Raw genomic sequence first — 26,717 nt, forward strand, 5'->3', positions numbered from 1 at the left:
TTGTCCTTTTTTTCTCTTAGCTAGCCTTCTGGCACTGGGCCAGCACTCTAATCTGGGCTGTAAAAGTTTTATGTATGCATCCTTCCCCATGCCATTTTGCTGTAATTTGTTTAAAGCTAAGATAATGGTAGTTGGGAGGGTGGCCTTTTACCTTACAAGCACAAGGTGCAGGGTTTGAGTCTCACAAGGGATAATTAGCTAGGCTTAAAATGGCTCACAAGAGCAGTTAGCCTTGTAGTAATCTATGAACATATGAACAGCAGGCAGAATGGCCCAGAAGTGGTAATTTTGCAGACAGACATTGTAAATAAGGTTTGGTAGCATGTGCTTCAAAGGCAGCCTTAAAAACTGAAGAATTAGTAAAAACAGTTGAATGGGGAAGCACAGCTGTATTTGTTTTTTTAGTCTTATCTTACTATACATAAAATATTTTGTTAATCATGGGCAGCAAATTCTCATCCTGACCTCCATCACAACATAGAATTAGAGATATTTGTGTTGTGTTGCACTCATTTCACACTATGCTATGAGGTGAGCATGCAGTGAGTTCCACAATGGCCATTGTCCTACCAACAGCTTCCTTCCTGTACTTTCTTACCTGCAGAACATGGGAGTTATTTAAGGATGATGAACTGATTGTCTTTCAGTTTTGTCCTTTTTTTCTCTTAGCTAGCCTTCTGGCACTGGGCCAGCACTCTAATCTGGGCTGTAAAAGTTTTATGTATGCATCCTTCCCCATGCCATTTTGCTGTAATTTGTTTAAAGCTAAGATAATGGTAGTTGGGAGGGTGGCCTTTTACCTTACAAGCACAAGGTGCAGGGTTTGAGTCTCACAAGGGATAATTAGCTAGGCTTAAAATGGCTCACAAGAGCAGTTAGCCTTGTAGTAATCTATGAACATATGAACAGCAGGCAGAATGGCCCAGAAGTGGTAATTTTGCAGACAGACATTGTAAATAAGGTTTGGTAGCATGTGCTTCAAAGGCAGCCTTAAAAACTGAAGAATTAGTAAAAACAGTTGAATGGGGAAGCACAGCTGTATTTGTTTTTTTAGTCTTAAAAATAGAAATATCAGTTTGAATTTTTTTATGTGTTTAAATCTTTCATGTGATGTTCTATCTCATTTGTTGGAGTTACTTACTCTTTTTTTTTCATTTACAGTATTTGCTGGAATACCATTCTCAGTTTTTCAGCCACCGCAACCTTTGTAGACATTGTATTTTGTTGGAATACCCTGCTTAGTCCACAAAGCACCTAACACTCAAGTACACAAAACTGACCTCAGAGCACTGAGGAGGTTATAAAATATAAATTTCATGATAATCTAGAATTGTCAGTTGAGTTGGATGATAGCATTCTGAATTTATCGTAACTATGGATCTCCCTTATGAAGATAGCTCTTCTAATGAGGAAAGTTTTGACACCTCTTGTCACAAAAATAAACCTTTTATCAGACTATGGTATAATCAGTCCACTCAGTGCTGGACTCTAACACACTTGTTATCAGGTGATTCTAATTCTGTCTTGAGTACACAGAATAAGGATTCAACCACAGACATGGAGGAACTGCATAAAATTTCATCTTCAGATGAGGAGTCTGCCAGCACATCCGTTAGTGACATAAACATGACTATTGGTGGTGTATGTAGCAATCAGTCTTCCAAGCATTACAGTGCAGAACATGGTTTACAAGCTACTGTTTCAAACAAGGCAAAACCTGAATGTAGTAGAAGTAAGAACCTTATGAAGGACAACAGTATAGTCACTCCTGAGTTATCTGAACATAAAGGAGCAGCCTGCGAACAATACTTTGATCTTCAGATGGAGGAATGTAAAACTGTTCTCATGGATTTTAAAAAGGCTCTTTCCGCAGTACAAGGTGTTGACAAAGTTCACATAAGTGAATGGTTGTAAGTATATGGCTATTTTTAGATCCTAAAAAATCAATCATTTCTGCTAAAATGTTAGTAAAAGTAATATAGCCAGATTTTAATTAGACAGGCCTTCTACTGTGGATATTGCATGTGAGAACATCCATTCTTTGATTTCTGTGGTATCTCTTATTTAAAAAAAATCTCAAGTTTTCACGCCACTAGTGGCTTCCCCCATTGGACTCATTGACTGTATCCCTTTTGCAGGTGTATGTCAGCATGCACAATCCATTTTCCTTTGACCAAGTCATGCATGTTGTCCCTGTGGTAAAGCTTAGATAATGCATGAATCACTGGTCCCAAGTTCCTTCCAGCCTGTAGTGTATTTTAAATCTATTTCTACCATTTACTTAGAAAAGTCCTACAGTCGATGACAAAGAAACCCAGGTCTATAAAGTGTGACTGCAATTATTAGGTTATGAGTCAAGGTTACCACAGATATCTACATTATCTGTGGCCATAACATGGAATTAAAACTTCTTGCTGTCTGCTTCAGTCCCATGACCCACAGATGTTGAGAAAAGCTTATAACATTTGTCAAGGTCTGGCATCTGGAGTGAATGGAAATGATGCTAAATAAGTAACAAATGGTAGGGGAACAAATGCTTGAGCTCAAGGTCTCCAGTTCTGGCTTTGTTTCACAAGTTCTTTTCACATGTAGTGGACTTTGCTTTTTCACCAGGGTGCTGGGTCTCTAGCCAGAGATCATTTTCCAAGCGAAATCTTTAGAATTGTTTAAAGTTGAAGAGTGAGGTGCATCCTAGGACCTGCATTTGAGAGCAAGACTTTTGGCTCAGCTGCTACTGCATCTGATTTACAGTGGATGCCTGATGTTCAGAAAGTGAAAGAGTGGGTGTTTGAATCCACAGGGTATATATCTGTTATTCAGATTTCAGGCCCTGAAATTGGCAACATTCATCACCCCGACTAGAAGTGGACACACAAGTCAACACAGACCTTCCTCATAATTGATGCATTACAGTAATCTATTTTAATAGTAGTGCGAAATGGCAAAGTGAGTGTTGACACAGTAATATTTAACAAGCAGTTCAGATGATGCTGGTGTTAAACTCACCACAGACTTCCAGTTTTCATGCTGTTCTATTATCAAATAACAAAAAATAAGGCATTTCCTGTCTGTGGATTGCTTCTTCCAGTAAATTAAGTCTCCGGTAGGTTCATGTAAATCCACCATTGAGGGACTATATTTCACCTATCTTCAGAAAAGGTATAATGCCTAAGATCTTCACCTCTCATGTACAAGGTACAAGGTTTGATCCTGACTTCTGGACATTGCCTGTGTGGAGTCTACATCTTCTACTTGAGTTGCTTTGGGGTTCTTGGAGTCATGGGCAGCAGCACGGACTCTAGATAGTATTTATCATGGGAAGAGTAGTATACATCAACAGCTTTAGGTATCAGCTGTGATGTGCAGTATCTTCTAAATAGGAGAGCATGGATCATAGGCTGTGTACTGTGTCATGGCTAGCCAATCGAATGTGTCAAAACTGACTCTAGATAATTTGGCCATGTTGACAAAAATGGGTGTGGGTATTTGTCAGTGATAAGTGGGTTGAGGACCTGGCCTACTCTGACCTGTTCAGTCCTATAGCAGGGACCCATGCTAATGGTGAGAGTGATCCATGTGCCCATATTAGTCAGTGTGTGCCTGCCATAAAGCCCAGTATCTCTTGGTCATTAAGCTACTGGCTGTCCAGAGTCCACTTGCCCATCCTGGTTTACTTGGGATAGCTCCATTGCATGAAAGCTGGATGTAAAACCAAAACAACTGGCCAAACGTGAACTAAGGATTGCTACACACAATACAGGTTCACTGACATGATGCAGCTTGAAAGTGGATGACATGATGGTAAGGAGTAGGCTGGACATGTTGTGTAACCAGGAGACAAGATGGAAAAGCAGTGCAGCAAAGCCACATGGCTTTGGATCCAATTTCTACTACTAAGGGGGAGGGCAGGCTAGAAATGGTGTGAGAACTGTGGTAAGGGAGAGTCTTCAGAAGACAAAGGGGATACCTTCAGAATTAGAGATAGCTCATGGCAATCAGACTTCTGTGTAAAGATGGGGCAGTATTGATAAGCTCAGTCTATATCACACTGCAGTATCATGATACCTAGGAAAAACATACATTCAAGCAGCAGTTGTAAGACCTACTAGATAAAGCAGAACAACATGAATTAGTATTGATAATAGGGGACCTGAATACTCATATCAGGAGAAACAGAACAGCATATGAGGACTGTCTGAGTCCACATGGGTGGGGCAACAGAAATAAAAAAGGAGAGGCCATTTTAGACTTCTGTCTTGCAGACGGATTGGTGATGGCCTACACATGGTTCAGCAAGACAGTCAGTCATAAGCTCACATACAAGAATGGCCAACATGCAACTCAGGAAGATGTCTTCCCTGTAAGGAAAGGACATTGGGGTAGAGATAGAGAATTCAAAGTAATCCCCAGTGAAACTGTAGGCCCACAGCATGAACCAATGGTGGCCATAATCAGCTGTAAGTGGCTTTCAGTGAAAGCTTTAAGGTATACAGAGACTTGACAGAAGAATTGGAAGTTGACTGGAGTGAAAGCACAAGAGTTCAAGGAAATACACTTTTGGAATAAGAGGAAATAGGCAGAGTTGAAAATAACCATTTGAATCATCAAGAACCGCTATAATGAATCCCTGTAATGTAGAGACAGAAAGGCCAAAACAAGAACTTATACATAGCAAGACAGAGATGTCCATTTCTCAGAATACTCCCTTTTCTCCGAGCTGTGGCTATCTTGGTGTTAGTATATATACATTTGCGGATTGTGGGGGCTTGCCCCCCCACATTGGGGGTGATGGGGTGGTCTGTCCTCACTACACAAAAAAAAAAAAAAAAGATGAGCAATATTCACGATTCCATTTTCTCCTGACTTTTCAATCTTTTTTTTTCCTGCATATTAACACTAAACATTTTTTGTACCAACATTTCATTAGGGAGCCAGAGTTGAAGAATGGCAACATCTTAAAACATAATTTGTGAGGGCTATAGAAATGGTATGATGCTGAACCTTGTGTGAAAATAAGGTACATAAGAAAAACTGGTGGTGGAATGCAGAAGCCCAGGAAGTTATCAAAAGAAAGAAAGAAAGAGGGGAAGAAAAACAAAAGGATAGAAAAGACACACCAACCTTTGAAGGAATATTGGTTGGCTAGCAAAAACGCTAAGAAAGCAGTTGCAATAGCGAAGAACAAGGCATCAGAGGCACTCTACCAGCTTCTGGAAAGTGACTTAGCAGATGGCACTAAAGAAACCATCAGGTTGCAAAGCAAACACAGAGAAATAAAGAAGATCATAAGCGAGCCTTCATCAGGGATACCAGCAACAAGTCCATAGGACATTTAAAGCAGATGGAATGAGTATTTCCAAAATCTTTTGAAGGAAGAAAACCCCACAGAAGCAGTGTTGCCTCAGACACAGGATATAATGAAGGAGGAAGAAGAGTTTGTTCTAGAAGTAGGAACACACTAAGGAATGAAGTCAGGGAAAGCAGCAGGCCCAGACGAGGTCACAGCAGGTATGTTTAAAATGTTGGGTGAGTTAGGGGATAAATGACTCCTGAGGGTATTTATAGCAATATGGAGAGAAAGGCATATCCCAGATAGCTGGAGAATAATCATTTTAGTACCAGTGTGCAAGACCAAAGGGGACATTAACAACTGTGGGAAGTATAGGTGTGTCAAACCCCTGCCACAGTACATAAAAGGACTGGAGAGGGTGATTGGTAAATGAATATGCAGGGTAGTAGAAATAAGATGGGAGGTGAGCAGTGATTCACCTCAGTATGCAGCACAACCTACCTGAAGTTTTCAATGAGATAGGTAGTTGAGAAGAGGGTACAGATGAAGAAATAATCCAGGTAGACATTCCTACATTTGGGGATAGCATATGTCAACGTCCCAAGAAAGCTGATTTGTGCAATCCTGCAGTGGTTTGAAGTCCCGGAATCATTGATAGAATAAATGCAGGGTAAATGCAAGGACCCAATGACATAAGCATGATCAGTGGTCAGACTCAAGAAGGGGTACCCAGTGGAAGTGGGTGTGCATTAGAGTTCAGATCTGAACCCACTTCTGTTCATACTGGCGATGGTCTATTAGCAAACAGGTAGGAGGGGACAGATCAAAAAAGATGCTGTATACAGATGATGTAGCATTACAGGTAGACTCTGAATGAGATCTTCAGTAGAGGTTAGGTAAATGGAGTGCAAAACTGAAGGCACATGACGTAAAACTGAGATAAGACAGTTGTAAAGGTAGCAAATGGGGGAAATCAGAACAAGCTGAAAAATGTGAGAGAAGGGAACACAGTGTAACAGGTTAACAGCTTCAAGTATGAGGGGTGGTTGAGGAGAAGGGAAATCTGTATGAGAATGTCAAAGATAGAACAAGGAGCTACAGTCAGCTGTCACAGAAATTCAGGGGTAGTGTGTGAGAGAAGAATGCCAAAGAAGCTGAAAAGAAAGGTGTAATAAACAGTGGTACAGAAACCTGGGCAGTGATGCAGGCAGAACAGCTATGGAGTCTAGAAGTGATGTAGATGAAGTGCCTGAGATGACTGGTGGTAGGATGCACACTGTGGGACAAAGACACAAGGACTTCAGATCAGAAGCCCAGGTAGCTGCAGTTGCAGAGAAGGTCAAGGACAGCAGGTTAATATTATTCAGGTCCATAAACAAGAAAGCACAAGACAATATGGTGAAGAAGATTTGAGACAGACAGGAATAAGGAAGAAAAAAGTAAGGCTTTCAGCAAAGAGATGGATGGATTGTATGAGAAAAGACACGTGACAGTCAGGCATGACTGCTGAAGAAGGTAGTAGAGTGACACTGAATCAAGAAAGATGGCGATAGTTGAAGTGACACCCCCACCCCAGTAGGACAAATGGGAAAAAAGAGGTGATAGTGATGATGATGATGATCATCATCATCACGGCAGTCAGACTCTAGTGTAAGAATAAGGCACTCTTCATAATCTCAGCCTGTGCCTCACAGCAAGGTACTGTATGGTACAGAAACCTTGACAGCAAAGGCAGAGCAGTTGAGGAAGCTAGAGATGATGGAGCTGAAATGTCATTTACGGGTCGTAAGATGCACAGTGGTGGCAGATGAAAAATGGGGACATCAGAGCAGAGTCCCAAGTAGCTCCAATTGCAAAGGAAATCAAAGAGAGCAGATTACGATGGTTTGGCCACATGTGCAAGAAAAGAGAAGACAATTTGGTGAAGATGATTTGAGATAGACAAGATGAAGGCAAGAAGACAGGAGGGCATCTTGCAAAGAGATGGATGGATTGTGTGAGGGAACATCTGTGACAGACATGCATGATCTTTGAAAAAGTTAGGACAGTGGCATTAAATCAAAAGAGATTGTGACAACTGATGAGACACCCCAACCCCATGTAGAAATTGGAAAAACAGTGGGCAGTTGATGATGATGATGATGACGATGATGGTTGAGGAAGGAACAACAGGTGATGGGGATATTACAGGATACAATGGCAAATGTAGGACAGATTATACAAAATTTACAAGGGGCTATCCAATTCTGGGAAAAAAAGTTAACAAGGAATTGAAAGAGAAAAATACAGGTGAAGGAACTTGTAATAAGAAAGCAAAGTGATGATTTTAAACTGACAAAACTAAGTAGGTTAAGGAAGTTACATTATAAAGCTAGGGACGTAAATCAAAATGGTAGAGTTAAATTAGGTAGAGAAAAGGCAGAAAGATATTATCAAAGAAGCAGTGGTGAGAAAGCATGGCACTGTTAGATGCCTTTATTCTGAGAATACCTCAAAATTGCAAAAGGTCTTGGTAGACAGAGGCAGACAGTAAATAGTCAAGAGAAGCATGCATAAAATCAGAGATCCCAACAACAGCCAAAATAGATAATGCTTCAGTGGAAATAGCAATAATTTTTATAAGTTATTACACCAGATTGCATAGTCCAGAAATATAAAAGTGATTGGTTGCAGCAATGTGGAGCCTTTTGTGAAGGACTCCAGATAGAAAGGATCAGTAAAAAGAAAAGAAAGACTCCAAAGAGTAAGGATCAGTGAAGAGAAAAGATACAATTTGATGAAACCAAATACAATGCAAGAAATAAAAAATGAAGTGGGGAGCAAGCAAAAGGTAAATCTCCTTAAGTAGATGTCCTCCCAGTGGAACTCTGGGCAGATTGTTAATCATTAATCCTTTTGTTATGGCAGATTTTGCAACAGTATGAGAGTTTCCTAACTTTCAGTCAACTCCTGGAAGCTCAAGTGGCAAATCATTGGTCAAATGATGCTGAACATCCTTATTGATAAGGAAACATGCTGTCTGCATAACATTGACAGATAACTGAAATAAGCACCTTGCCTCCAGCCTTTGAGAAATATGTGCTGCTGTCGCACCACCAACTATATAACTAAATAAATAACTGCATACCGCCAACTATATAAATAAATAAATATGCATAGATGCATGCACTAAGCAACAGCATAGAGTGCAAAGTCTGAGTAAAAATTAAGTTCAAAGTCAAGTCCTGGCATTTCTGTCATACTATAGAATGGTTCCATGGTTCTGAAATGAAAAAAAAAAACACTTAAGGTGGGATGAAGGGATATCAGCCACAAAAATTGACTTGCTAAGCCCAGTACTGAAACCACTAGAACAACAAGCAGCTTGTTATACTGTCTGAAAATGTCTTTCTTAAACTATATTACTAGAGGCTCTCTACTGCCACTTTGCTGTATTGCAAGATTTTGTAATTCACATTTTGTTTATTTGCCTAAGTTATGCAGAAGCTGTGTTTTCTTGTTGATAAGAAGGACATTCGACCACATATGACCAATGATCTAACATTAGAGATTCCAGGAGTCAGTTGATAGTTAGAAACCCTGATATTTGATTACAGGGTTGTGGGAAAAAAAGTAGTAATTTCAGTTATCTTGAAAAAAGGGAGAGACCCAGATCACTCAGAATCTTACTGCTCAATTTCAATTTGAATCATAGCAAAAAATAAAAATGTACCAGCAGCTAGGATAAGTGGCTCTTTATTAGTAAAGAATCTGAGAACTACTGTAAAAATAAAACAAAAATTAACGAGCCAAAACACAAGCATGCATATGTTATGTGAAATTTGAATATATGGTCTGAAGAAGCAAGTGGTTGACTTGTGAAAGCACTTACCTTTTATTACTTTAAGTTATATTAAAGTTTATACCCTGGCCGTGTTTCAGCTCATTTATTTTTGTTTCAATTTTAATCATGATTACAAAATTTTTCACAATTTTATTTCATAATCTTTCCCAAATTCTTCAAAGAATCATAAAGTCAGATCAGTGTGGAGTTATAAAAGGTAAACAAACATTTGATCATTTTATTAAAACCCACATGATCTGCCAAGAGGTCATAAAATTAGAAAAGGGACTATTTATGGTAGGACTAGATGTTGAGAAAGCTTTTGATAGTGTTCAGTTGGTATGGGAGATATTAGGTAAATGTGCTTCCCGACAGAATTCATTAGGCTTTTACAACCATTGTGCAGAGACTCCAAAACAATGTTGAAAATTAATGGCAGGTTGACAGACCAGCTTACACATGGTTGCCATCAGTTGCCACTGTTGTCCAGGCTGTAGAACCACTAGCTCAAAAAATTAGACAGTTGTCTATTAGAGGAGGGGATTAGTATGGATGAGAGGAAAATTGTCTTATATGCAGATAAACCAGAAGACATCCGAAAGCAATTTCAGTTATTGAGATGTTTTACACAGTTGTCAGGATATAAAATACAGCTTTAATAATCTGCTTGAAAACCACAAATTCCATAAGGAACAGATCAAAAAGACACGGTCAAAATTTGAACACTGTGAAAGTCTGGATAGCGTAGAGGCATGTTAATCTAAGACAGTCTCTTTGCCATTTGAACTGAATTGTTATTGGAGGTTGGACAGGCTAAATGTTTTTCTGCATTACAAATATTTTTAGTTTCATGGAAATATGTATATATTTTGATAGAAGGATAAGTACGACATATTTTTAATAGGACCGACAGCAAAGTTAAAGGCCACTAAGTTACAAAAGACTTGCATGTAAAACATGCTTTGCTTTAAGGTACTCTGAATTTATACCAGTGATGGTGAACCTATGACATGCGTATCAAAGGTGACACACCAGCATTCAACACCTGAGTTACCAAAGAAACTGAATGAACAAAAATACAAGAAATATGTGACCCTGCATTTATCTATTAAAACTCGGCAACAAAAAAGTCATTAATTGATGTTAATCTTATCAAATACAGTGTGTCCATATTTTTTTCAGTTCAATTTAAAATTACTATTAAAAGTAGGGTAATTGTGATCTGTAGTGAGAGTAGGGAACGGGTGGAGGAGACTCTGGAGAGGTGGAGATATGCTCTAGAAAGAAGAGGAATGAAGGTCAGCAGGACTAAGACAGAATATATGTGTGTGAATGAGAGGGAAGATAGAGGAATGGTGAGGATGCAGGGAGTAGAGGTGGCGAAGGTGGATGAGTTTAAGTACTTGGGATCAACAGTTCAGAGTAATGGTGAGTGTGGAAGAAAGGTGAAGAAGTGAGTACAGGCAGGATGGAGTTGGTGGAGAAGAGTGTCAGGAGTGATTTGTGACAGACGAGTACCAGTAAGAGTGAAAGGGAAGGTCTACAAGAGGGTAGTGCAACCAGCTATGTTATATGGGTTGGAGACAGTGGCACAGACAAAAAGGCAGGAGTCAGAGCTTGACGTGGCAGAGTTGAAGATGTTAAGATTTGCACTGGGTGTGACAAGGATGGACAGGATTAGGAATAAGTATATTAGAGGGTCAGCCCAGGTTGGAAGGTTTGGAGACAAAGCCAGAGAGGCAAGATTACGTTGGTTTGAACATGTGCTGAGGAGGGATGCAGAGTATATTGGGAAAAAGATGCTAAGGATGAAGCTGTCAGGTAACAGGAAAAGAGGAAGGCCAAAGATAAGGTTTATGGATGTGGTGAGAGAGGACATGCAGGTGGCTGGTGTGACAGAGCAAGATGCAGAGGACAGGAAGAATTGGAGAAGTTGATGTGCTGTGGAGACCCCTAACGGGAGCAGCCGAAAGAAGAAGAAGATTAAAAGTAGGGTAATTATTTGGTGCACTATTGCACTATTTTAAGGCCATTTAGCAGTGCGCATATTGTTTTTTCTATTGTAAGTCATTGTTTTTTCTTTTACTTTTATGATACCTAGTAGCACACATGACCGGACTGTATTTTATTTTAAATAAATGAATATGTAAAGAATTGTTTCTCTTTTATTCGTAGGGGGTTGACATGCTAACAGAGTCAAGATAGGCATTTTCCAAATTTTTGACACGCTGAGCCCCAAAGGTTCACCATCACTGATTTAAACTATGCTGCTACAATAAATGAGGGAAGTATCTGGGGATTTGTACTGCAAATGTGAGGGGTTGAGTTAAAAAAGTATTAACTTTACAAAGTGGTTCCTCTTATTGTGAGAGTGCATTTCATACATGCTTGTGTTTAGGCCTGGAGACTGGACTCCTGATGTTGCCATATAGACAAAACTAAAGTACACTGTACTGTATGCCTTACTATTTTCATCTTCATGTAAACCTCATTATTCAGTCTGACATTACTGTTCTAAACAGACTCCAAATCTCCGCACATGGCTCTGCTGCTTACAAAATCATTGTTGAATAACCTGCATTTTCATGAGAACATTAAATGCTAGAAGCATTATTTTTTTTATTTTTATATGCAGCCATGTGATTATAGAGTTGAACATAAATGAAACTGCAATTAAAACTTGGAAAAGCATAGTAAATTTGAGACTGATGAGAATCTGTGCCAAAATTTGTCATCTGTTTGCAAGATGAGAAATGAATATTGGATACCTTGCTGTAGCACCAGATTGCAGATATTGGTGAATGATCACTGACCAACTTAGCTATAGCTTCATCTTCAGCAAGTTGTTTTGAGACAGAATCTAGTCAGTGATGCGTAGCTTGCCTGCTACTGTGCTTTTGCTGTGATGAAGTGTGTGAAGCCTGAAGAGTGAAAGTGAGCTGACCTGTTATCTACCAGGTTATAACAGTAAGTCTGATACAGGCTTAATAAATATCCTGACAAGGGTGCCACAGGTTCAGACAGCATACCAAAGTTTAGGAGTCTTCCTGTCATACCACACATCTAGTATATGACCAGAGTATGACAATGCAAAGTGGTACCTAAAAGACTTACAGACTTGAAAAACCTCAGATTTTTCTTGCCAGTAGCTTGTATTTCAGTTTGTCTGCTGTAGGGCCTGTGCCAGCTTCTATGCTGTTGGTCAAATACGTATTCTTAATGGGGACCGCTTCCTCTTTTCCTTATTTTTTGGCAGAAGTTTGGTATTTTTCATAGCATCTAAGTAGGAAAAATGTAACTGAGGGAGGCAGATACCATACGGAGGTCATCACAGTAAATATTCTGCCTAAGACCATTTCAAATCATTAGAGTGTTGAATTTCTAGTCATTTGTGACTAAAACCCTCACAAGTTCCTTATCTTCTCTTACATTTTCTTGAGTATTAGCATTTCAAGGAGCTTGCACATGGTAGGATGGCCTCTAAACCTTTCCTTTTGGACATCCCTCTACACCCAAAGAAGAAGCTCAAAAAATCAAAAGCAGTCCGTTCTGACCCAGACTCCTCTGCTGGGTACTAGTAATCCTCAAACTGTCTGGTTTTAGTGGCTTCTACTGCTGTCCATAACCCCATTAGAGGCTGAGAAGGTGCAGCCTATTTGCATGTCTAGCTCAACTGATCAGGCAGCTGTTTTGGCTGAGAAGAGAGAACCTCGACTGGTTATATCAGAGGGACCAAAGGGCATTCCTCAAATTTTAGTCATGGAAGAGGAAGAAGTACTGGGTACCATTATAGCGGTATGTCAGGGGTTGGATCATTGACATTACATACAAGCTGATGTACATAAAAAAGAATCAAAACGCAAAGCACCTTACTTCTTTTTGTTGTTTACCTTCTGATCTTAGAGACCCTTAGAAAAAATAGTACAGTGTAGCACATTAAATCACTGTTGCAGTAGCCTAAGCTATTTTGGTCCTATGCCTCTCACTAGGTTTTCAAATCTTTACAGCATCCTAAACATACTTTAACTGTCAGGAGCTCGAGCACAGCCCCATAAAAGGACAGTTAGCTAATGATACTTCACGGCTGGGCAGATAAGTCTCCTGCTGGGGAAAACCTTCCACAATATTAGTTTTCTGCAGAAAGCTTGTGTTTTATTTTCTGTGAAATTATTGGTTGTTGGCTAGGAACTTTTACATTTTGGACTGTCACTGCTAGTCAGGTGAATTTTACTGTGTCAATGTCTGTGTGAAGAAACTGTAAACATCTCTTTTTTTAATCTATTTTTGACAAAGTTTCCTAAATTTTGCTGTAGGGTTTATGTGCTATGGGCAGTAAATTGTGCTTTTTGGCACTATTAGTGTGTTTCTTATCTCAAAACATCCTTATAATTGTTAAAGTTTACCAACTCTTTCAGGCTCCGCTACCCATCTTCAGTGCTTCTTTTTTGGCTCAACATATGGAGAAGTTAGTAGTCTCCTTGGTTCTTCCTTCCCCATCTGTAAGAAGAGGAAAGTTGTCAGGGAATCTATGGATATCAGTCTGACTTCAGTTGTGCCTCAGCCACCACTGATGGGTGGCTTTATTCTGGCTAGATTTGCTTCCTTGGACGACTTACTGTTTTCCATCAGTCTCTCTCATGTAACATCAACAACCACTCAGGATTGTGGGATAGGCATGGTCTCTCCGGCTGTAGGGTTGTCTTCCAAGGACAAAGTAAAAATATTCTTGTCAGTCTTATAGGGAGAAGTGGATGAATGTCTATTGCTTACCTAAAAAAGAGTGCTTGAGCCCCAGGGTAATATGCTTGCTTTGTGTCAGTTCTTTTCTAGTGAGTTTCCCAAGAAAAGAAAAGGGGAAAAAACATGATTTCTCTTGTCTATTTAAATGGACAAATAAAGTTTGCTGGGATTTGGCAGGGAATTCATGTTAGACATAGCCCCTCACTGACCCTCTTCAAGCGAAATTTGGACGCGTGGATGGGAAATCGCAAATTCACCCCTGTGATCTCTCCTGTGTCCCTGCTAGACAGAGGCACAGTAAACTAATCTTAAAAGGGTACCTTCTGTGACCTACTTTACAGAGGCACTGTAGGCTAATCTAATAGGGAGGCGGAAGCCAAATACACTCTGGCTAGGCTTATAAATGCCCTAGGGCAGATAGCCTAGTATCTACCTATGAACGTATGAACCTATGAGTTAATTTCTGCCTTTCCTTTGCCTACTTCCTCTTCAGCAAAGAAAAGAAAAAGAGTTTTATCACTTTTTGATGCTGATTTCCAGTCAGAAGACCAGAGATTGGAGAGAGACTGTTGTGCTTCAGGATTTTTGTCTCAACCTGAAAGTTTTGATTCTGAGGAAACTGTTGCTTCAGATGTTCTTCCAGAAAACATTTATTTTTCTGAAACTTTATCTAAAAATGAAAACTGTTTTTCAATGAGATCAGAATGAGATTCCCTGAAAAAGTATTATGATTTATTGTATTTGGATATTACAAAGGCTGCAGATGTACATCCATTTTTCTGTTTTAAAGAATGTTTTTCTCATAGTTTGTACTTTATCTAACAGTCAACCTCTTTCCCCTAGGAAGTCTGACAGGCTATAAAAGGTACCTGAGACTTAAATATATTTTTTAACTGTGAAACTGAATCTGCAGTGATTTCCATATCCAAAACTGCTTCTGCTAGACAAATTAGTTATACTAATCTCCTCCACCTCTGAGAATGGGAAAGCTTTTGAAATTTTTGGAAACATGTTTATTCTGCTTCCCCTTTAACATTCATAAATTTATACTGCCAGACTCATTTGTTAAAACGTTTACTTCCATCTTTTGAGAACATGAAAAAGTTAACTGTTAACCTTCCATATTCTGAGGTAAAAAAAAATATTTGAATACTTCTTTACTATCTGCTTCGCATATAATTAAGCATGCCTTGAAGTGTTCTTACAGGTTCATAGGTTCATAGGTATGTACTAGGCTATCGGCCCTAGGGCCTATATAAGCCTAGCCAAAAAGGTACCCTGGCTTTTGCCACCCAAGAAAATTATTTTCTTGTGCCCCTGTCGAGCAGAGCCACAGAAGTGATTTCTGGGGTGAATTTCCTCTCTTCCATCCAATCATCAAGATTTTTCTTGAAGAGTGCTAATGAGGAGCATTGTTTGCTCTAGATAGGTAGTTTGTTCCAGAGTATGGGAAGTCTCTGGGACAGGAATCTATCCTTCCAGCATGTTCTGTTTATTATTGTGACAAGGTTTAGGTCCCTAGAGTGTGTAGCTCAGCGGGACTGGTATTTCTTTAATTGGAGCATGTCCAACACCTCTGGGTTTGGCATAGCTTTGTATGTTAGGCAGAGATTGCCTCTTAGTAGGCGATATGCAACTGAGTAAAGCTGGAATTTTTTGATATGGTCTGTGTAGGGCATCTGTTTGAGGCCAGTAATCCTCTTTGTGACGTATTTCTGTGGCCTTTCCAGTTGTTGTAGATGTCTTGTGAGGTACATACCAAAAGGGGCACTGTATTCTATAATGGGTCTAATGAGTGACGAGTAGATGGGAACAATGACTTATTTTTTCCTGGATTAGAAACCTTTTGTGATGAGGTGTGCCACGTAGAAGTATTTCCTGACTACTGTGGCAATGTGATTATCAAAGGAGAGTCTACTGTCCACCTGTGTCCCAAGGTCTTTTATCACACTTTCAGTGTTAAGTAGACTACCGTCTATGTGGTAGTTCATGGGTACAGAGGTTTTTACCAAAAAGGATGACAATGCACTTTTTGGCATTGAGTTTGAAGCCACGGCTTTAACACCAGGCATCTGTCTCAGTGAGGCCCTTTTGTAGGACATTACTGATATTGTCACCAGGGCTACTGCTTCTGTTTCAGTTAAGAGAATAGTTTAGCTACATTCTCAAAATCCTGTTGAAGATATTAAAACTGAAATTTTAAAGTTGTCCCAGATGAGAAAGTTCTATTTGGTCCTTTTCCAACTGAGATACTTAGGTTTGATGAGAAGGGAAAGGTAATTTATGGGGTTACCTAGATTTATCAGCCTTTATTTTATAAGGCAAATAAAAATTTTCATTCCTCGTCAATGTCTTTTTCAAAAAGCAATTCAAGCAGCAAGATGCCTTACAACAGCATTTTAATAACACTGGCAAGGAGGCACCAGAAAGAAGGGAAAAACCTCTAAGAATCAAGTACGGATTAAAAAGAATGATTACTGGCCTCTTCAAGCCCTACCTCCTCCCACCCTGGCACCCTTTCTCTGGGTGTACAGTTTCCTTTGTGGCAACAGATTGTTTAGAGCAAGTGGGTTCTCAAAATCAATCAGCAAGATTACAATGGGCAGTGGGAGAAAGCGCTTCCTTTCCATAGTCCTTGCCCAGTAAACCAATTGTCCCTGTTCTCCCAAATTCTTGAACAAATATTATTTGAGAGACAGATAGAACTAGTACCTCCTTGCCAGAAGAGCAAAGGGTTATATTCCATAATTTTGCTGATGGCAAAGAAAGAGAAGACTTAGAGGCATATACTAGACCTCTCCTTTCTCAATCTTTTTGCCAAGGTCTCAAGGTTCAAAGTGTTATCTGTTGTTGCCTGTTACCTCTTATCCCTTTACTAGCTTTTACAGTGAAATTAAACGTAAAATATGGCTACCATCACATTCCCATTGGCAAGCAAATCAGATTTTTCTGTAAGACTTTCAATGTCTAGCACACATTATCAGTTCTCTATCTTAGTATTTGGACTACTTACTGCTCCAGTGGTACTTACAAAGTGTATGGCTCCTGTAATTACTTATAGCAGACTTCAAGTCATTCACAATTTCCAGTTAGATGAGTGTCATATATTTGCAGACTCCTTTCCAGCTGTCAAGAGCCTTTAACACTTGTTCAGAATATTCTACTCAGTCTGGGTTTTTAAGTGAATTAAAAAAAAATCATGTCTCATCCCTTCTCCCAAGAATTGTTTTGTTGGGATGTTTCTTAAATTCTACTGGGAGCAAGTGCCTTTCTCCCTACAGACAAAGTAGAGATGTTACAGAAGTTCTTTCTGAGTTTTTCTAATCAAAGGCAGGCTTCTGCCAGAGAATTTCTTGGGATTCTGGGTACATGGTCTCTATGAATGTTATGATTCCTCTTGCCAGACTTTACATGTGAAAAATGTTTTAGTATCTCAGGTCATTCTGCACTCAGCACTAACACCTTTTATATGTTCAGATCCCTGTTTTGGGGTTTGTAAGGAGAGAGGTTCTGTGGTAGGTAGAATAGTGCTATCTCTCAGAATCCAGGTCTCCTAGTCTCCCCTCTGCCATCCCTTCATTCTTTCACACATGATACTTCAGACCTACCCTGGCTAGTGGTTTCCAAAGGGGTGAAAGTGCAAGCACAGCTGGATCCAGCACTAATTGGCCTAGGCAGCTGCCCAGGGTCAGTGTTGGCTGGGGGGGGCAGCTTCTCTAAAAAAGAAAAAAAAGGGGGGGATACTTCTATAAACACAGCAAGCATTAGAACCTTGCAGGATAACTTCTTTACCTAGTGACTTCCGTAAGCCCCAGAAATCTCCTTATTAGAACAATGTCCTAACATCATATAACCCCATGCAGGAGATTTAAGTAGAAGCTGGAGAGATCCAGTTGAATATGTAGCATGGATCCATTCTGGTGAGTGCAGAGCTGCTCTTTCCTTTATACCAGGTGTGTGTGTGTGTGTGTGTATGAAATACCCCAATTAGGGGCACTGTGTAGTTAAGTGACTGTGCTCAGAGTCAAACAATGAACCTTGATAATTAAGGGCAGGCAAGTGCCTTAAACATCCACACCAACTGCCAAGTCTTATTTAATTTTATTTATTTATTTATTTATTTTACTGTTTCAAAGCTATGTTGTTCAATGGTGCAATAATTAGCACACTTGCCTTTGTTGCAGAAGCTTGTGGATTCTCCTCCCACAAGAAGTAGATTAATTGCTGACATTATTGTGCAGTATAAGAGGGGCTTGGGTGCGGCACTCCTGAGTGTGTCCTCCTCTGGATGAGATGCCTAATAACTATGAAACTGTTTGCAAGACATTCCCTACTGCAATATTACAAGCACACATAGGCAATTTATTCTTCAAGGGCAGCAGTCACTGAATTTGTAGATGAAACACTGAAATGTTGTTTGCCAGCAGCAACCTCTTCATCAGGCACGGTTCTCTTTAATGTGTAATTATTCAGATGACTTTTACTTCTGCAAGGATTCTGCATATTGTCAGATATTGGTGGATTGTAATGACTGAAGTGTGAGTGGCCTTTTATGGCTGAAATGTTCTGAAATGGGTAGTTTTGTCATTATTGGTTCATGGTGGTGCTGCGGTAGCGTTGTCATCTCACAGTAAGACGCTGTCCGGTTCAATTCTCAGTTAGAGCGTCTTCTTCGTGGAGACATGCGTGAATGGGCGTGCCTTCGTTGAAGGTTGTGCATCAGGGCTGGTAACTCAGCATGTAAAAATCAACTACCAATCATTAGCGGACCGGAATTGTGAAGCATCACTTAATCTGTATATTTCACAATGACTGGACAATGGCAACAAGTCTTCAAATGGGTAGACACTTTTTTTCACATGCAAGCAGACATTCATCGCATGCTGTTTCCTTTTGTTCCTGGCATGCACAATTTTTATATAGACACTTAGCAAGTGTGTTTTTGTTTAGATGGAATAAAAAGACAGCGGGAATACTTTTCTGCTTCACACTCTCTTTTAAATAAATTCTCATGCATCCAGCTAAATCCCTTAAGCAGACTTTCCTCACTATTGTCTCCATTATGAGTTTCTACATTTGTGGTCACTGGCAGTGCTTCAACTTTATTTTAATAGGCACACTTTGGAACTTGATGCTTTTTCCTCAATTCAAAAAGATTTATGATTAACAATTTGCACTTAAATAAAATGATACCTAAAAATACGATTATAGCAATTGACATAAAACATTTAACAATACTTCCTCCCCACCCAGAAAACACATTAGTTAATGCCCATTGAGAGGTGTCAACGTTTTTTTGCATGAGACAGCTCTGCTATCTTTTGGATAATTTCTAGGTGACTGTGACTGCCATTCTCATTATCAGGAATGAATGAGCAGTGCTCCATTTTGATGAGTGAGCATATACCACCCTTAGAAGCAATGGTGAAATCAAGTGTCATTCTGTTCTGCAGTATCACTTTGCTCATGGCAGTCATTTCAACTGTAATCTGATTTACTGGTTTAAAAGTAGCATTGCTTAATATTTCTAATATTTTAGACACTTTCCTCAACTTCCTGTTTGATTTTACTGGCAGAATTCATACACCTGAAATAACACCATCACCCAAATCCATGTGTGACAGTACTTTAAACATTTATTTATTTATTTATTTATTTATTTTACATTTGTTGACCGGGCTAGTCTAACTAGATATATGTCCATTTTCAGTTGAGGCCCGGGGAGAAAAGCTCCAAGCATGAACAGTAACAAAGTTAACAATATATAACAAAGACATGTATAATAACAGTGCAGAGGTAGCATTGGTTAAAAGAAAAAATATAATATTAAAAATATAGACTATAGACATTATGCTAAAAGTTAAACTAAATAAAAAAAACAAGTATACTAAACACAAGGTGGGTATGAGCAAAACAGAGTAAAGTCCTTATATTTTATTCTCTTACGATGAAAAAAAAAGAGAAGTAACTAGATGTGGAGGCCTAGGTTAGGGGAGTGGGGAAAGAGGTATGAGCAGGAGGGGAAACGATTTCAGTCTGGGTTAGGACAAGGACAAAGCCATTGAGTTTTAAGATGTTCTTTAATATGTTTTTTGAATAGAGAAGTAGAAGCTAGGGTAGATAATTCAGGAGCGAGCTGATTCCAGTTTTTACCTGTAGTGTTTGAGAAAAGTGAGTCACCAGCTTTGTTAGATTTAATCAAGGAGACCAGGAGTTTATTAGCAGAACGTAGTGTAGCCAGATTTTTATATGGTGAAATCAGATTAGTGAGGACAGGGGTATTATTGGGGTGGTATAGGATCTTTTGAGTGATAAGTAACTGCTGACAGAGTATATGGTTCTGCAATTCTAGCCATCCTAGTTGTTTGAGGTTAAGGCAGTGGTGAGTTTTAAAGGGAGAGCATGTGATGAATCTAGATATGCTATTATAACAGGTAGAAAGTTTGGAGATGTTTTTTTATAGGTTAGTATATATAGCAGAGACATAGAAAAGGGTAGAAATGAGGTGGGTCTGGGCAATAGTTTTCCTGGCTGAGGGGTAAGGAAGGGTTTAATTCTATAGAGAGTACCAAGTTTTTTGTTAACAGACTTTATGGTGGAGTTAATATGATCATCATAGTTAAGACGATTATCAATTGTAACACCTAGTAGGCGGGTGGTAGTATCTGGGGTTATGTTGGTAGCATTGTTAGAGGTTATAGAGAAGAATGGAGTGGGTGATTTATGAGTTGGAGTAAAAAGCAGTAGTTTTGTTTTTTTGGGATTAAGGAGGAGGCAATGTTGCATAAACCAGTTTTCAACATTTTGGAAAACAGTTTGGGTGATGGACTGGAGGGAGGCTATGTTCTTAGCAGTACAGATTAAGGTTGAGTCATCTGCATATTGAATGCAGGTGGCTTGAGGTATGTTCATGTGGAGGTCATTAATAAATAAGGAAAAAAGAAGGGGGGCTAAGATAGAGCCTTGTGGGACTCCAATATTTACTGGAAGTAATGAAGACAGATTGTTATCCCAAAGTACTGCTTGCTGTCTGTTTTTAAGATAACACCTAAACCATTGTAATGCTTGTGGATCAAGAATGGTACTTTAGTTTGTCTAGAAGTAAGTTATGGTTAACCATATCAAAGGCTTTTGACAGGTCTATAAATAGCGCAGAGGAAGAGGAGTTATTGTTATGATTTTTATTTATAGAGTCAGTGAAGGATAGCAGGGCAGTCGTTGTGCTGTGGAATGGTCTGAAGCCATGTTGGCAGTTGGCTAGTAGATTATTTTGTAGTAGGTGGTTGAGTAGTTGTTTGTGAATACATTTTTCCATTATCTTGGCTAATGGGGAGAGTAAGGCAATAGGTCTGTAGTTAGAAAGCTCTGTAGAAGTTCCACCTTTATGTAGAGGGATGATGTGGGATACTTTCCATATGGTAGGGATTTTGCCTTCAGAGATAGTTTTGTTAATAAGGATAGATATGGGGTAGTCTATAGCTTTTGTGACAATTTGTAGGTATTCAGATGGGAGACATTCGGCAAATGGGGTGCAAGGTTTCAGTTTTTTAAGTAGCTTATAGATAAGAGATGTAGGAACAGGTTGTATATGAAAGGTAGGAGATGAAGTCTTGGAGGTATTTGGTGGGGAAGCAGTAGTTGGAGGTAAAAAACTGGATAGAGATTGAATGGCTTCTGTAAAGTAATTATTAAAGGCATCAGGGATCAGGTTGGAATTATTATGGTTGAAACCTAATGGGGCAGGAGTAGTAGAGTGTCCTGGCTGAAGAAGTTTGTTTATCCCTGACCAAAATTTTTGTGGAGTTTGTTGAGTGGTTTGTTGGAGGTGAAGGTAGAAGTCTTTATTGTCTCTAAGAGTATCCTTCTTGGTGGTATTTCTTAACTGTTTAAAGTGGAGGTGATCAGATGGGCATTTGGCAGCTCTCCATTTAGCCCATATTTTGTTTCTAAGGAGCATCTTTTGCTTAGTTTGTTTAGTTAGCCCATGGGGCAGATTTGGTTCTTATTCTAGTAGAACGATAAGGTGCGTGGTAGTCTAGGATTTGAAGAAAGTTAGTGATGAAGTAGGTCACAGCCTCATCAAGTTCAAGATGGGTCAGCAGTGACCAGTCACATGCTTGCAATTCGTTCAGGAAACTATCTGGATTAAAGAATTTTTTTGAGCGGGAAGTTTTGAGATTATGAGTAGTTGGGATATAAAGTTTTTTTCTAATAATGTAAGTAAGCATATGGTCACTGATATTGTTGGGAAGGGTTTCTGGAGTATAATTGCTAGGATGGTTATTAATAAGGATCCAGTCAAGTGTACATTCTTTCCTGTTAGGTTTGTGGATACTATTAGGAGTATTTATTAATTGAGAGAATCCACAGAGATTTAAGTGGTTAGTAGGGTTCTGGGAACTGCAGGTGAACCAGTCTATGTTGAAGTCAACCAGTACAATGGTCTCCTGGGGTAGTTGGGTAGAGAGGTAATTATAAGTTTTCAAGAGTATTAGTATTGTTACCAGGGGGGAGATACATACAAATTAGGTAGAGAGATTTGGAGTTGTTGATTTGGAGTTTAGTAGACAGCATTTCAGATTTGGTGTCTAATGATGGAAGCTCATTAAAGAGGGAAACTTGGAGATTAGATTTATAGATAATGGCTATACCTCCACCTTTTTTGGTTTTGCAGTCACATCTAAGGATATTATAGCCTGGTGGGGTAATTTCCTGGTCTAGAGTAGAAGGTTTTAGCCAGGTTTCTGTAAGACATAGAATATCAAATGAGTGCAAATCCAGGAGTGCATGCAGGTGGGAAATTTTATTGTTAATACTTCTAATATTAAGGTGAGCTATCAGGAGGGAGTTAGGTGCTTTAGCTAATGTAGAAAGCTTAGGTAAAGTTACATTATCAAGGTTATTCCTATTGTCATACCCTGACATAGCGTTTTCAATGGTGTGATTGTAAACCCAAGAGGCATTTGTTTGTCTAACAGGATTTTTAATTCCCGTTGCTTACTCTTTCAGTGAGCATTGCGAATCTCTCCACTAGGTAAGTCTGTGTATGTCAAACAGTTGGAATTATACTGCCTATATAGCAACATCCTGACCACTCTGTTGGTAACTAAGGATAAGCTTGATCTTCACTGATAAAATAGAACTCATGCAATGGTTCCATACCCTACCCTGCCCTCCAGCCCCATCACATATTTTCTGAGTAAAATTGCAATTACATCATGCAACATAGTGTCTCAGTTTTAATGTAACAGGTATGTCCCTTCAAAGTCACTGACCAAGTACAATCCATCTAAAGGGGGTAGAATTATGAAAAGATTTATATTTAACTTTTCTGTTAAAAAGACTGTACGAAATGCTGCTCCAGTTTCTGCCTCAGTTGCTGGTATTGAAACAATGGAATACCTCTATCATGTGCTATTGGTATATGACATACACCCAACAGTTACTGACATTCATCGTTTTTGCATAATTTTTAATTTATATATTTTACATTTGTTTACCAGAATAGTCCGATGTAGCATGGAACCCATTTTCAGTGAAGGCCCAGGGAGAAAAGCTCCACAAAGTTTAGTACATCAAATACAATAAGTACAATAAGTACAGTACAGAGTCAAAAGTTAATAACGTACAGTTTCAAGGCCAAGAAAGGAGCAAAAAGTAAATATACTGTAAGGAGCACATTGTGTTACAATGAACTATAAGTTGAAAGTACATTTTGTTCAGTCATTTGATTACATTCATCAGTGGCTAGTACAGTAAACACACATTGATTCAGAGTATAGAAAGGAGTTGTTGCAAACTTTCATAGAAGGTTAAGGTATTATATGATCTAATTAAATGAAACTACCCAGGGTCAGAACAATTACATAACCAAGAACTATGTAAATGGCACTGGAGGAGATTTTTGAAATTATTTTTGTTTTCAGTGGTCCTAATATCTACAGGGATGTTTTTTCATGCTTTTGCAACAGAAATGGGAAACAAGGAGTCCCCAGAGCTATTGTTGTGTTTGCCTATGTTAGCCCGTGCTTTACTGGTGGATCTTAATAGGAGTTTGTTAGAGTGTAGATATTAAGTAGACCTTGAAGAGCAGGAACTCTAGCAGGATAATATAGAATTCGGTGGGCTATTGTAAGCTGGTTATATGCAAGCAGGTTGGGTAATTCTAGCCAGGATAGTTGCTTGATTGCTATGCAGTGATGTGTTCTGAATTGTGAGTCAGTAGCAAACCTAGCTATTTTATTGTAGCGGGTGTTTAGTTTGTTAAAGTCTCCTTTGTTTAGGTTGATGAATATGGGGGAGGCACAGAGTAGTGTGGATAGTAGGTGGCTGCTTGCGATGGTGGCTTTACTGTCATTGGTGAGGTACATTTTGCATCTATATAGGGCTCTGAGTTTTTTATGGACTTTCTTTATTGTCTGTGCAATGTGCATATTGAATTTAATGTTGTGATCTATGATAACCCCTAGAAGTTTAGTGTGTTGGACAGGTGTGATAGTGGTGTTATTGACTGAGAATATTGTGAATGGTGGTATGGGGTCTAAGGCTCTAGTGGGACAGAATATCATTAGCTGTGTTTTATTGGGGTTAAGTATTAGATGAGAGTTCTCACAAATAAAGTACCTCCATGTCAAAACAAGTGGTATAAACACATAAAAATGTAATATTCCTAATGAAAACACAAACACCAATTGCACAAAATGCTTTAACTGTTTCACCGCATTTTTCATTCCAGATGGAACTTCATCAGATGCAAAACAGTTAACCAAAATCAAATACAACTTTATATACTCAATTTAAAAAACAATTATCCAATCCAACTCATGTTATACCTTGCTAATAAATATTCATAAGAAGATGCTGACACATCAGTGAATATTCATGAAAACATGCTGCCATAAGGTGACTACCCTTTTCCTTTCATTAAAATGACAATAAAATTAAAATTAAAATGTGAATCTTTCAGTTATTTGGTTAGATAAATTCTTCACCATATACAATTGACCCGATGCATAAAATTGATTATCAAAATACTTAAATTACATAAATTACATATAAAAAAATCAGTGCATAAAAAACCTGGGTCTATATTAGACCACAGAATGCTTAAAAAAGTGAACTGTGATTAATCGACCCTATGTAAGCAAAAGTTTACAATTTCGAACTGTTAGAACAGCGATTTTTTTCCTATGGAGAAAAATCACTGTTCCAACAAAAAAAAAGAAATAAATAAAATAAATTACTCTTTACATTAAGTGGGGGGAATTGCCCCACCCATACCTCCCAATGTGGGGGGCTGTGCCCCCACACCCCCCCACTTAAATATACCAACTCCAAGACCGCACTATAGTGCCAAAAACGGCGAAGTAACAAAGCGGCCAAGCGAATTCTTTCCCAGGGAAAGAATTTGCTTAAAAGCCGCCTCAATATTTTGCCGTCTCAGCCTTGTGGGTTCAACCAAGATGCATTTGAAAGAATGTATCTTCGGTCTTCTAATAGGGAACCAAAAAACCTATATATCAGTACACAACATTAAAATTTCATTGACAATGCTGCCATCTAGGGGCTGAATGCGTAATACTTCTTATATTTCTAAACAGCTTGAATGAACAAATAACAAATTTCATGAACCTAGTACAAAAGACAACAAACCCTATAAATTCCGATTAATAAAAGCCATTAAAATCAGAACTCTTCTCCAATTCACTTATCTTAAAACAGCTAATATATATATATATATATATATATATATATATATATATATATATATATATATAAAAGAAGAAGAAACTGTTGCAGAAAAGAGGAAAATCTCCCTTACCAGCCTCAGTAAGAAACTGAGATCCCTCATAAAATCCTCCAAAGCTAGTTTCAAAAATAAAATTGCCAAAGATTCCAAAGACAACCACAAGGCATTCTATAACTATGTCAAGAATCTAAATGGCAATGCTCAGATCTGCTCTGAGCTAAAACAGAATGTCATTAAATATACTGATCCCAAGGATATTGCCAATATCCTGGCAGATCGATTCAGTGCCAGCTTCACCACCCTCTCACCCCCTAAATGGCCCATCTCAATACCAGAAGATTGCCAAAGTCCGGTAATAACAGCCACACAGGTAAAAAATGCACTCTCCATAGCTAAGAATACAGCATCCATGGGACCATATGACATCCCGGGCTATGTACTACATAAACTACAATATGAACTGGCACCTCACCTAAGTGTCATGTTTAATCATAGCCTCACCTCAGGTTTTGTGCCCACTGCATGGCGCAGAGATACAGTTATCCCACTCCACAAGGAGGGATCCACCATGGATCCTGGAAACTACCGTCCCATCAGTCTGACAAGCCTTATCTGCAAGGCCGTGGAGCGTATTATCATGGAACTTATAAACAAAGACATTGGCAACCTTCAAACCCTGGTCCCCACTCAGTTTGGGTTCATGAAGGGCTGATCTTGTCTCCTGAACCTGATTGACTTCTTCAAATCAGTCTCCAGAGCCATGGATAAGGGTAAGGTGGTCCACACAGCCTATCTAGACCTTGCCAAGGCCTTTGACACTATCCCCCACTCTGGAATCATAGATAAACATATTAAGCTGGGCATTAATCCCTACATCACCCAATGGGTTTCTAACTGGCTTACTGCTAGAACCCACACTGTAAAAGTAGCCGACTCCAAATCCAGCTCCAGACAAATGACAAGTGGAGTATCTCAGGATTCAGTCCTGGGACTGCTCTTGTTTGGCATCTACTTCTCTGACGTACAGGCAAACACTAAGGGACTCTGGCTAACAAAGTTTGCAGATGACTGCAAACTGGGAGCTATTATTGAATCTGCAATTGATGTGGATACTC

General features: G+C 39.0%; 1 protein-coding gene across 1 annotated transcript in view; it reads left to right on the forward strand.

Annotated features, from left to right (window-relative positions):
* LOC122797874 overlaps positions 1 to 26,717 on the forward strand; it is a 250,769-nt gene that overhangs the window by 134,232 nt on the left and 89,820 nt on the right. Inside the window, exon 2 of the mRNA XM_044066396.1 lies at positions 1,162 to 1,910. Within this exon, the coding sequence (XP_043922331.1) occupies positions 1,375 to 1,910 (536 nt within the window). The 5' untranslated portion in view covers positions 1,162 to 1,374. The remainder of the gene's footprint in view (positions 1 to 1,161; positions 1,911 to 26,717) is intronic.

Source organism: Protopterus annectens, chromosome 3.part1, assembly GCF_019279795.1.
Source record: "Protopterus annectens isolate FY-2018-M chromosome 3.part1, PAN1.0, whole genome shotgun sequence".
NCBI classification, from domain to species: Eukaryota; Metazoa; Chordata; order Ceratodontiformes; family Protopteridae; genus Protopterus; species Protopterus annectens.